Source organism: Cydia splendana, chromosome 4, assembly GCF_910591565.1.
Source record: "Cydia splendana chromosome 4, ilCydSple1.2, whole genome shotgun sequence".
Taxonomy (NCBI): Eukaryota; Metazoa; Arthropoda; class Insecta; order Lepidoptera; family Tortricidae; genus Cydia; species Cydia splendana.
Genome location: NC_085963.1, coordinates 21,627,916 through 21,641,866, shown reverse-complemented (window position 1 = coordinate 21,641,866; position 13,951 = coordinate 21,627,916). Strand labels below are relative to the sequence as shown.

Here is a 13,951-nt window from a genome sequence, read left to right as displayed (position 1 = left end):
AATAGTCATGCATGTTAATTAGGAAGTTAATTCAAGTAAATTTACATTAGGATATATTCCTCAACGTCAGTATTGATAACGTTGGTGTTTAAAACTAAATTGAAAAATATAAGTTTATCGTTTATAGTTTGAAGCGTCTTGAATTCTGTGCAAAAATGGCTGCTGCTGTTGCAGTGAATGAAGATTTGATTAAAGAAAGGAAAAAGTGTAATTTCAATATAGAAGAGCTGACGTATATCATAGACGGAGGAAGAGAAAGGACTGAGGATAGAAGGAATATAGGTAGGTACTTAGTGTACTTACTTATTTCCATAAAAATGGTACTTACACTTACTTACTTTTTACCGTTTTAGGTAACTGACGTTTGCATAGAAGTACGAGTGCATACCTAAATTACGCAGTCATCGGAAGATTCGTGTGTAAACTGCGGTCTGCGGTACTACCTAGAATTAAGAATTTAATCGTCTCTTCTTAACCTTGAAGGGCTTGAACATTTTTTTAGAATCTAGAACAAACAAGGATTAAGCAATGATTTAGTATATCATTATAATTGTATTGTGGCACGGGCAGGTTTCCGCAACTCGACGACTGGCGCCTATAGATTAAAATATGGCAATTTCTAACATGACTGTTACAGAAAGCATTGCATTTAAGAAAGAATATCTAGAAGTGGTAAATAAAGGCCCTCCAGAGGAATGCCTTAGCTTGAAGGAACGATACGAGAAAGCGATCGAGAAGTCCTGCCTATTTGCAGTCTTGTTCAAGAACTTTGTCTCGACTGGCGATGTTGATATTGAAACTATTGGGTAAGACTGGAGTACCCTTCAGACTACTTCAGAGTTAGTTGTGGGACTGTGGGTAGTATTGGGGTCACTAAGACAAAATTGAAATTTCTTAACACGCTGATTTCCTCTTGTTTACGCGTGACGCCACTCAAGAGCTGAGCTGCAGCAAACCGAAACCCAATTTAAGAGAGTAGGTACCTATACTCTAGCAATAACACTTTGTCAGTAGAAAAAGACGCAAAATTCAAATTTTCTATGGGAGGACAACCATTCGCACCTACATTTTTTAATTTGCCGCCTTTTTCTACTAACGGTAATGGTTTGCTAAACTATATGTGTGCGTGTGAAGTTCAGTTTTATCTTAGCGATCCTACCTCTATCTGTAAACTCTGTGGCAAAACCCTGTCAAAACTTATCTGAGCGTTTTAGGCTCTTAGGGCCCCTGTACACAATGGGCCAGCGCCGGCCAATCCAAGGGACGCAGCCATGCGGTAGAATGAGATAGAAATATCACTTGCTCCCTCTAACGCATAAATGCGTCCCTTGTAGTGGCCGGCGCTGGCCCATTGTGTACAGGGGGCCTTTAAAGTCTAAAGGTATGCAATCAATTGCAGGTCATCCTTTCTCCGGAGGACAGCAGACGCCTACCTAAACGAGCAGTCCCCATTCGCTGTTCATTTGGGCATGTTTGTGACCACAATTTTAGGTCAGGGCACGCCGGACCAGCAAGCAGAGTGGCTGCCCAGTGCTTTGGACATGCAGATTGTTGGCACGTATGCTCAGGCAAGTAACACATCGAGTGACTTAGAGATAAAAATAAATATGTAGTCCCATGAGGCTCAGATACATCAAAAGGTTTGAAACGTGATTTATGTAATTTATGTCGAATATTGCTTGACTGTTTCGGTCCGTTACGAGGATCTTCGATAGGAGCAATGCCTGTCAGAGCCCGGCGTAGCTGTATGTATGAGCTCTACTGGCCCGGCTTCTTGAAGCGCGGCTAAATTAAACATGTTTCTTTTAACTCAATAAACCGATTGTTCGAGGAGACAAGCATGTCATCAATAATAAGGAAATATTTAATCCCTTTTTAGTCACCCCTACTATAGTTGAATCATCGAGAGCGTGGAATTGCATATGTAGTAGTATTGTTTGTTTACAGGCATTCTATATTTGAATTTTCTATTTTCTTGTACTATCAGCATACAACCACTACAAATGCAATTCCATCTTCCCGATAATTCAACTATACATGTTTGAGTATCGTAAATAAACCAAGTAGAGGCCACAAGCAGCGCTCTTGATAATCTGTCGCTGTAGCGAATTGAATGTGTCATTTTTCGATCACCTCTCCCATAAGCGAGGATAATTTAACAAAATGATCAGTCAGTTTGGGACTAAATATAGCCAATAAAATGTGCTTGAACATGTGTTGCAGACTGAATTGGGTCACGGGACCTTCATCCGAGGGCTAGAGACGACGGCGACCTACGACCCAGAATCGGAACAGTTCGTGCTGCACACCCCCACGCTCTCTGCTCATAAGTGGTGGCCTGGTGGATGTAAGTATTTTTCTAAATAGTATAGCTCAACATACAAAGTAGTATGGCTTAAAATACTTGCGCTAGTAAATCGGTCAATGTAGCTGTTTAGCAACAAGAACTTAGCAGCTTACCCACTCAAACTGAAGTTTGAAAGCACAAGAGTTTTCTGAAACACGTTAACAAGGTACGTGGTTTAGTCTCTCAGTGGCTTTATCTTATTAAGACAATTTTTTTCAAAGCTCATCAACTTATCAGCATGGATTCGAGATTTTGGGCTATAACTGGCTATAAAGCCAATTTCATCGCAGTAACATGCAAATTATTATATTTTCAGTGGGAAAAACAGCCAACCACGCCGTCGTCATAGCCCAGCTGTACACCAAAGGCGAGTGTCACGGAACCCACCCCTTTATAGTCCAGATCCGCGACAGGGAGACCCATATGCCGCTACCTGGTATCAGGGTGGGGGAGATTGGTCCAAGGATGGGGTACATTAACGCTGACAACGGCTTTCTGGGGTTCGACCACGTTAGGATACCTAGGGAAAATATGCTGATGAAGAATGCTCCAGGCGCGGATCCACCGTTGTGGGCACGGTGGGCATGCCCACAACCCTAATAGGATGCCCTATTGATTTCCCGAGTAGAATTACGCCGATTTTTGTTACATTTGGCAGAATTTCATTAGGTATAGGTAATTGCGCAGAGTAGTCAGTTGATCGATACGCAGATTTACTTTTCGTACAATGATCGTTTGGTGAACGTCAAAATTGCCCAAGTAAATTATTAACCATTGGCCGAAACACGGTACCTAGGTACTTAGTGAAATAGAACTCTTAGCTGTCATAAGTATTTATATCAGCTGACAACTCAAATGATTAGTGATACAAAATAAACAGCAATTTTTTAAATTGTTAACTTATGGAGTCTTAAATTTAAACATTTAGAATTTTATGTACAATTGCTTAAAATAATTTCAGCTTTTAATTGACTGTCATAGGAGTTTTAGAGCGCAGGTCTATATGGATATTATGGATATGGAAAGGGCTCCATAGACCTTACGAAAAATCGCATGCCATTTTTGGTAAAATTCCGACTACACTTAAGTGTAGGGGCAAGTGCTCTACATGTGGACATTATCCAGATTTTGGCCTTATTTTGTTCATAAATCATAAACTATTGACAATGTCAAAAACTTATTTATTTCTTTTAAACAATTATTAAATAGTATATAATTGCAGACTAGTTTTATCACGTTAGCTAAATAGGAACCAGAGATATAAAATAAATGTAAAAATTGATATTTTTGTATGATATTTGGCAGGGTTTGTACCTATGGTCAATATTCTTGGTACAACATTTCAGCAATTATTTTGGACTTGATATTGTCTCCAGGGTCTACAAAGCCGTCGGAATCATCGTTTAGTACGCAAAGCTTTAGACGAATAAAGCTTGATTTTTCGTTAGTCACGGTGTCCATCTTAGGTACACTATACTCTACCTCCTTTTTATTAACCATACTATTTAGTTATCAATTAAACATCTGGCGAAATGCGAAAACTGTAGAAAACAACAATGAAACCTTGACGCTTATTTTGTGAATTTTTACACACTTGTATCATTTACCGAATTCACAAAAAAACATTTATATTACGAGGATAAAATATAGTTATTAATATAATAACACTTTTATTATATACAATTACAAGTTATTAACATATTTTTTTTTTTCAGAACCAAAAAAATCTCTACATTTACCGGGTGTGGCCTGTAACACGAGCAAATAATTAAAACATAGATTGTACTCCTCAAACGGTGACACTTTTGTTCAACAACTTTTAAAATTTATGAAGTATTTAGACTCCCTATTTTTCATACAAAATAAATATTATCTTCAATGGACGCCATCGCCACGCCATATCATTGTGATTGACGTTGCTTGTCACGCCTTAAACATAACAAAATTCGCAATACATTGCGTCTTAGAATAAACTATAAAGTGTATTAAAAATCAAACCAATAGTTATTTTTAAAAGTCGCTGAACAAATGTTGGTCAGTATGAGGAGTACAGACTACAGTTAATTTTTTTGCTCATATTACAGGCCACACCCGGTATATATATGGTGAATAACTAAAAAAGTAAAAAAAAAAAAAAAAAGTAAAAATTATTTATTAACCAAGAAGAATTTCTTAAAAGTATGCAAATTATCGACGACTTCCACACTAGGCTATGCCTGTGTCGTGAAAGTCAGCTACATGCGGAAATTGACCAAATAACAGCGGCTTGAAAATCAGATAAGTACATAGTGCATGCAAACTTACAACTAACAACTAACTAACTAATTGTTAGTAATATAAGAAAATGCATTTTTTTAAGTCCACGATGGTAGTATATCGTTAGTAGTTCTTTAAATACCGGTATTAGTGTCCACAGGTAAAACCGCCCACAGCACTTAAGTATACTTATATGTAGTGTGATCTAGTGCCACTTGACAAAAACTTAAAAAAAAGTTATAAAACGTTACTCGGCTGAAGGTTGCTTGTTGAAAAGTTTACTCTACCAAATGAAAATCTTCTAATAATTGGTCTGCTAATTTACACAGAAGCGAACGGAATGATATGTGAATCAAGAGTCTACCAAAAGTTAGTTGACGAAAACTTACATCTACGAATACATAGCAAATTGACAATCTGCTAAAAATTGGTCGGGGAATCATTAGGGTAGGTACTCCAGCTGAATACAGAGCCCTAATTATTTGCAAGAATATGAGAAGAATACCATGGTTACCAGTACAATTTGACACTGGGTTAACGGTTTAACGGGTTAACTCCGGGTTAGTGGGATGGTGCAAGTGGCGCTAAGTGTGTATACTCGTAGACTGAAATAAATCGCTTGTGATCCCTCTGCGAATTTATTGGTCGGGGAATCATCAGGTACCCCCACCCCCTACTCGCACTTGGCCGATTTTGGAGTGGCTGTGACCACAACCTTTTTTGAGGGCTGGATCCGCGCCTGGAATGCTCAGGTTTTGAAGGTGAGGCTTTAGAGTTTCGTAGCTAAATAGATTAGGTAGGGTTCTGTTAGTTGGGTTCGTAGAAGAATTTATACTGACCAAATAAAAGAAAAAGTAAACGTGAAACCGTTAAAAAGAAGGCGCAGAATTAGCATAGAGATACTATCTCTATGGTGTGATTGCACACCATTTTAAATATTGCTTCGCCGTTAAGAGCTCGGCTCTTAACTACACGATGATTATAATGAGTCATCAAAGAACCATATAGTTGAATCATCGAGAGCGTGGAATTGCATATGTAGTAGTATTGTTTGTTTACAGACATTCTATATTTGAATTTTCTATTTTCTTGTACTATCAGCATACAACCACTACAAATGCAATTCCATCTTCTCGATAATTCAACTATAATAAATGTATAATTTCTTTATATCCACCTACTTATCTGTCTGCAGCATAATTAAGATACGTATTGGACTAGAAAAAGTTAAGTATTAAAAACCCATAATACCCACATAAATAATAATTGTGCATTGTGTTCGACTATCTCATCAAGCGTAATATTTATAATGTAGGTAATACCGTAATACCCTCTAATCTACAACCGGATAATGCATTATATTATGTTCTGTTCTGAGATATCGCATAATCACCTAAATGATTGCATCCGAGATTGTTTTTTTCACTTATTGATTTCTTGGAGTCTTTGCAAAAATTTCTAATCTTTATCCCGCCCCGCACTATCCTACCAATGATTTCTATTGGGAATATTTCAGGATGGAACTTACGTAAAGAAGTCCCACAAGAAGATGACGTACGGCACGATGGTTTTCATTCGCGTGATTCTGGTCAACGATGCAGCTTTCAACTTGGCGAAGGCCGTCACCATAGCAGTGCGCTACTCCGCTGTCAGGAGACAATGCCAGCCTAACCCCGAGTAGGTGCATTTTTTCATAAACCCTTTGACCGCTAAAGGCGTCAACTGACGCGCGTTCTTGATGGCGACTGATGATTGGCGTGGCGTTGAATGGGTTACTTGACTTCATGATCGTGGTTAGTTGTGAGACTTGTAAGTTGCTGTTGCTATTTCCTGGCACTTCATGGTCTGTTTTTTTTTGTAGCCCGTTATAGTGCCCACTGCTAGGCTTGCCTCTCCCCTTGATTTCCATTACTCCCGTTGTTGAGCTTTTTCCGGCCAGTTATTACTGAAACTGAATGGTCTGAAGTTAAATTAAGTTATGTATTCATTAAAAACAATTGGCCGATATGCTTACAAATATAACATTCGCAACCTTTCCAAACATTCCCAGCGCTTCCGAACCTCAGATCCTGGACTACATAACGCAGCAGCACAAGCTGTTCATAGGCATCGCGACAGCACACGCCCTGCAGCTCACCAGCGCCTGGTTGTGGACCACCTTCGCCGCCGTACAGGCCGATATGAGAGAAGGAAACGTGGATAATTTACCAGAGGTATATAGTTACGCAAATATTGTTTCTTTAGATATCAAAACAAGACAAGAGGCAAAACCAAAAGGATAAACATAACTGGACTGCAGCAGCTGATGGTCATTGGTATCGCTACAGCACACGCATTGCAGCTCACCGTATATGGCTGTGGACACCCTTCGCCGCCGTGTAGTCCGATATGAGAGAGGGGAACGTCAATAATTTGGCGTCCATGCTAACTCTGCACTTATTGGCAAGCCACAAAGCGGTAAAAATGAAATAATGACGTTTTAAGTGCACTTTCACAATTTGTACATAGGTAGACGATGTTGTTTCACAAGATCTTTGCAAGTTAGCTTAGAAGGAATCTATTAAAATGTTTAAGTTGGTACCTTAAATATATTAAGCATATATGTATTTACATAAAAGCATGGCAGAATTGGTTAGATCTTCAAAAACGTTAAGAAACACGATTTTCTGTGGACAAACCTCACCTTATCGATTGATCGTGTGCTGTCAAACGGTTCCCTGCGATCTTAGCTAACGCGGCCACAGGTTCTTTAAGCCATGCCACCTGAATTAATGTCAACGACTTTGGTTCTCTTGCAGATCTCCTCATTTCCAATTCCCAGTAAGATGCAGAAAAACTCCAAGGCAGCTAAGCTAGCTAGCTTTCCCATGTTTTTTTTCTTCCAGCTCCACGCTTTATCCAGTTGCCTTAAAGCCCTCAGCACATCAGACTCCCTAACTCTCATAGAGCAGTGTCGCTTTGCGTGTGGCGGCCACGGATACATGTTGTCTTCACGTCTGCCAACCTTGTATGGCTATGTGGCGGGCATCCGGACCAATGAGGGAGACTACACTATCTTGATGCTGCAGTGTGCAAGGTACTAAAAAAAGAACAGACTCCATAAAACAGTAAACAATGTCATCAGTTTATGGTTTTTCTTAGCAAATAAACTAGGTACCTACTATAAAAATACTAAAAACACTAACTATGGCTGATTGAAGAGTTCCCTAAATTTATCCAGGACGAATTCTAGACTGAATAAATTGGCTGGGATAATGAAACCAATTGCAAAAGACCCTAAGAAAACAAAACAGAATTTTCCTAATGGGTCCAACCGTCTTCGAGAAATCACGGAACACACGTAAAAAAACAAATTGTGAACCTGTGAAATTTTGAAGGTATAAAAATAAATTTAATAAATAAGCTCTTGTACTTTACAGGTTTTTAGTAAAGGCCTTCGAGCAGACGGAAGCAGGGAACTCTGTGTCACCCACCGTCTCTTACTTATCTCACACGGCCTCCATGGGTGGCTGGGATCCTTCATTGGAAGGAATTGTATCATCATTCCAGCAGCTTGCTAAAGGGTAAGGACAATATGTAACTGGGGCTTTGTGACAGAAATCAATATAATAGTTATTTGTACAACAAGAGATCAAAGTTTGATATTTCTTCGAGTGCTTATTTTGAGTCCCGTGCAAGCGAAAGATTCTATAATATTATAATATTCTATAATTTAGAATCTTGAGCGTAGTAAGGGATTCAAAAGCGCACGAGATGTAAATAACTTTGATCTCGTGTAGTACACAAATTTTTTCACCCTAAGCAGTGAGAACATACCTAGAGGGACAGAGATAATAGAACCCAAGTATATCGAACTTGTATTAGACCCCGCATGTTGAAATTACATTAGAGGTCACTTGAATGTCATTTTGTCTCACTCAGTGAGCAAAATCGCATTTTGCTCACTGTGTAAGACACACTCAGTGAGCAAAATCGCATTTTGCTCACTGAGTGAGACAAAATGACTCAGTGAGCAAAATCGCATTTTGCTCACTGTTTTTAAGAAGCAAAGTACCCTTGTTCGAGCTGCTGAGGTGAAAAAGTTTTTCAATTGTGTTTATGAGAAGACTACTTCAGGTTGCGCCATTAGTTGCAGATGCTGCGACACACATGATCCGGTAAAAATAGAGTATGTGCGGAAAGAGGAGAGTTATATAGTATATAATGTATGTATTGGTTCCCTTATATTTCACGACTCTTCTTTTTCCGCAAAGACTCTAGTATTATTTAAAAAGTAGATGGAATACCGCGCAAATAAATTTTCCAGACAGTTTTAACTCGACCTGTTTTACGGCTGAATGTTAAAATGTAAAAGATTATCATAATAGCCATGTTTTAGTATTATAACTCCAACATGAGTCATTAAAAGTAACCTTTGCAATAAATGATTGCATAATCGTTTTGTTCTATCTATAGGAAGATTTCTGCGGCTGTGACTAGCATCCGAAGAAGAGTGGAGAGTGGTATGAGCTACGAAGACGCCTGGCAGCTGTCTACGGTCCAGTTAGTGGCAGCAGCCGAGGTATGCTGTAAACCACATAAGTCATCATCATCATCATCATCATCATCATCATCATCATCATCATCATCATCATCATCATCATCATCATATCAGCCAGAGGACGTCCACTGCTGGACATAGGCCTCCCCCAAAGAGTGCCACAATGACCGGTCTACCACACCACACCATACCACCACCACCACCACACCACAACCACAACACACAAGCACACACACATCACACAACCACATAAGAACCTTCTTACAATTTATAAAATCAGATGCGATGCAGCTCCGTATTATACTAAACTCAAATACCTGATCTATTTTGGAATTCTCTGGTTCAGAAAGTTCACTTTAGACATAAGTGTAGGTCCCATACTTTAGTTTTTAGGGTTCAGTACCCAACGGGTAAAAACGGGACCCCATTACTAAGACTACTGTCCGTCTGTCTGTCACTAGGCTTATAACGACTTTACTTTAACTGGTTGTTTTTCTTGAACCAGGCCCACTGCCGCGCCGTCATTTGCAGCGCCTACTGGAGTGAGACACGACGCCTGACTGCGTCGTCGTCAGCAAACGTCCGAGCCGTCATGCAGCAGCTGGCTTCTCTTTACATCACTTACTGGGCTTTGGAGATGACTGGAGACATATTGAGGGTAAGCATATGTCACTCAACCATTGTCTTGTTATGTCTTCACTCTTCAGCACATATTGGTGCGAAACACAACGCCAACTGCGTCGTCGTCGCCGTCATCAGCAAACGTCAGAGCCGTTCATGCAGCACCTGGCTTGCTCTCTACCTCTTCTTCTTCTTCTTGTTAGGGGCTATATAAGGCTCCACATCAGCCTATGCATCACTCCGACCAACCCTGATCTATTGTGATCGCCACCTACTACAACTTCTCTCTACCTCACTTACTGGGCTTTGGAAAGGACCGGAGATTTAATTGTCACTGAAACAGGCCCACTGTCGCAAGAGGACCAACGCATGGATGCATCGTCGTCAATGTCGACCCCATCATGCATTTTGCTGATTGTTTATTACTACATCACTTTTTTTTAACGAGCCTATAAGGTGTCCCACTGATGGGCAAAGGACTAGACTTCCAATCCTCCCGATTAACTGCAGATTTAAAACATCACTTACTGGGTTTAATTTTTTACTGTAGCGAGACAAAACGCCTTACTACGGTGTGCGGTGTCATCCATAATGGTTAGGGACCCGGCTTCTAAAAAGAAAAGAAGACCTACTTGGTGCTACAATGCTGCAGGTAACTTAAATGTAAATCATTGACTTAATACAACTAGGAATGCTTTGGATCGACGTGGAATAATAAGGAGAAATTGTACGTATACTATCTGTGAGAAAACTACCTTCCTTCCTTCCAGTCACTGTAGGCAATCAGTAGATCAAGTAAATACAAAAAATATAATAACCAGAGCTTAATGTTATTTTTCTTGCAGTATTGCAGCATCAACGAAAATGACATAGTAAGACTGCAACAACGGTATGAAGAGTTATTAGCGCTCATCCGACCCAATGCTGTGGGACTCGTCGACGCCTTCGATATCAGAGATGAGGTAACTTCTTATTCTAAACTTACTCTTCTCAAAGTTTTAATACAAAGCAGTAATCTTACTAATATTGTAAATATTGTACTACTCGATAAACTTCGCAATTTTTTGATTAGATATCAATGATATCATATCACCAAGGACTATATCACAATGTCAATGTTAAAGAGTAGTATTAGGTCAATGTCCAAACCTGGTCAAAGAGGGTCAAATAATGTCCAAAATGTAGGTGCTGACCTCTTTAAACATACGATGCTAGAATATGTTGTTGAGGTTGACACTATAGCAAAGCACTATAGGTAACAAATGCCATAAAAGTTCGGTTAAAAATGGGTTAAAAGCAGTCAAAGGGATGTCATTTAGTTTTCAGTCATTTTTAGTTTCATTGCAGTTAATTTTGAAAAAAATTCCAGCAACATTATATACTTAGTTCACGAGAAATTAAGTGAAATATTCGTGAAATAAATGCATTCGTCCGACTATTATTAGACGAAATTGTAATCAAGTTTACGGAAAATCCGCTTTGGCAAGAATATAATCTACAACTACGATGGCACCATCATCGGCACCACACCGCAATGTATTTTACGCAGTGGCTGCTACTCGTGTCAGCAGTTTAAGCCGGGTAAAATATTTAATGTGAACTAACGGTTCTTCCCCTTACCAGTCTAGAATGGAAGGGTCTATATAGGTAGGCCAGGTAGCTAAGTAGACCAGGCTAGGTAGGAGGGTAAAAATCTTAAAATAAGTCGCCTTAATCACACACAGTCACGTCACAGGGAACAACCAACAATCTGTAAACTAAATTGTAATTCTGACAAATAGATACCTAAGTACTTAATAAAATTATAAATATGACATATATTATTTTAATAATTTAATTCGTTTAAATGTATACAAGTATATGACTTTACTTGATTAAAGTACTTACTTAAATTATTACAATGAAATGAAATTTACCACACTATGTAAAGTTATAATTTGAGGTTATGACAGTGCCAAAGATTGGGTTATTTGCAGACGGTCTAGAACGCAAAATGACTAGTGTAATATTTTGCCTATATCACTTTTAGTCTACATCGCGAACGGTCCAGAACGCAACATGCCTACATCATTTTCGTCGTTTTATCTTTACTTTAGCGATGTCGACGGAGCCCCGCGGGGCTCCTATTTTGTGCTGTTTGGCCCTCGGCCATTTGAAGATAACTAACGAGCCTAACCTACCCTAGTGATATAAAAAAGGGGTAATTTTGCGTTCTAGACCATTCGCGATGTAGACTATAAGGGATATAGGCAAAATATTACACTAGTCATTTTGCGTTCTAGACCGTCTTAATATTAGGTCCTTACCTATGAAATTGGCGTTTTTGTTCATAGATATAAGTCTGATCCTAGTTTTTTTTTTTTTACAAAAGTACATACACAATTACAATAAAACTACAATATGATTTCGCCAAACTGCTTGACAGCAATTAATTGTTATTTTTTATTGTTAAGTGTTCAGAATTAAGCCTTGAAAATAGGTCTTTTCATGTGCTGTCGGTTCGAGTATTAAAATTACTTATATTTTTCTAATGGTACCAATTTTCAAGAAATGGAGATATTGAAAACATACCTTAAAGGTGTCAAAAATTACTGGAAAAATTTTGTTTGGTTTGAATTAGCCATCAAAAAAATATCCGCAAAATTAATTGTATGGAAATTCGTGTTTCGTTGAAATTCTCCGAACAAAACGCCAATTTCATAGGTAATGACCTAATATTAAATCACCCAAAAAAAAAACTTATTTGCGGCAACTAAAATTGCTTTAAATCAATTTAAAACAACCCAAAACAACCCCTCACAGCGTCAGTTATCCTCAAATAAGGCGACTTATTTTAAGATCCAACCCGGTAGGGGTAGGTAGAATATCAGAATATTGCAGAGGAAATCTTTAGCTTTACCCTATCTTGTCTGAGGGTTCTAATCTAAACCAATAGTCTTCAGGCTATTAGGTAGCACGCCTCAGAAGCTAGACGTCCCTTGTGTTGTCTTTAAGACTCTTTCGAGGCTTGCGATTACAATGAATTAAATGAATGATGCTGCGGCTGCAGTCATGCCTGATATAACAAGCTATTAACACATTCAAAGCATGATTTAATTAATTAAATTGTACAACGGGACTTAATCGTATTTAAGTTTTAAGATTTACTTCCGACGCCGACGTTTTGAGGACGGCGTTGTCCCCGTGGTCTCGGAGAAGACTGGGCTAATAAAATTGACATCAACATCTACTTCTTCATCTCTCTTTTAGATGTTGATGTCAACTTTAGCAAGTCTTCTCCGAGACTACGGGGACAAAGCCGTCCAGAAACGTCGGAGGTAAATCTTAAAACTTAAATACGCGATTAAGTCCCGTTGTACAATTTAATAATGTGTAGAAATCGTAAGAGTTTAAATCAATGATTTAATTAAGTTACCGTAGGTAAACCTACACAGTAAATGTAACTATTTTTATAGTGACCTTTCTCCTGTCTTCAGCTCCTGCAATCAACCCTGGGCGCGTACGACGGCCGCGTGTACGAGCGGCTGATGGCGGAGGCCCAGAAGACTCCCCTCAACTCCGAGCCGGTAAACAAGAGCTTCCACACGCACCTCAAACCCTTCATGCAGGGGAAACTGTGAAACTTGTAACTGTGAACGAATTGTGATGTCATTAAAGTTTTGGTTGTGAAAGCAAGTAACGTATTTATTATTTACATGTTATATATGTTACCCTAGTTTCGGCACATTTATGCATAGAAGGTACAGTGGCGTTCAAAAGTGCATGGATAGATGTCGACCATAATGCCTTAATATTACGGTTGAAGCATCTCCATGCACTTTTGAACGCCACTGTACATACCTCGCTTTCAGCTCGTTTTATAAACCCACTCTCGTATTTTAATGCCTTTTTATTATGTATCAGTCACATAATAGTTTATGTGACTGATACTTAGGGCATACTGAAAATTCCTGGAACTTCCACTTAGAAAAAATAAGTCGTCTCATTTATCAGAATCCAGAAACTTTTAATATGGCCCACGTACATAATGAAAAGGCATACCAATAATCTATATAGGGTATCTAATATAGGTAGGTATATGCCTACATCACAGGAAAGTCACGGTCAGGGTCACCCGGTTCAATATACATGTTACTCATATTATTCGCTTGTACCAGTTTCTTTGGAATATCGTCGACGATCAAGAA

General features: G+C 38.9%; 1 protein-coding gene across 1 annotated transcript; it reads left to right on the top strand.

The window, feature by feature from the left end:
- The first annotated feature begins 2 nt into the window (after positions 1–2).
- On the top strand, positions 3–13,436 carry LOC134790225 (probable peroxisomal acyl-coenzyme A oxidase 1). Its single transcript, XM_063761059.1, has 13 exons — positions 3–282; positions 638–806; positions 1,400–1,568; positions 2,224–2,347; positions 2,664–2,897; positions 6,109–6,280; positions 6,654–6,816; positions 7,489–7,679; positions 8,023–8,166; positions 9,059–9,164; positions 9,649–9,801; positions 10,610–10,726; positions 13,241–13,436. The coding sequence occupies exons 1-13, from the start codon at positions 156–158 to the stop codon at positions 13,382–13,384; spliced, it is 2,013 nt and encodes a 670-aa protein (XP_063617129.1). The 5' UTR covers positions 3–155; the 3' UTR covers positions 13,385–13,436.
- Positions 13,437–13,951: the final 515 nt, after the last annotated feature.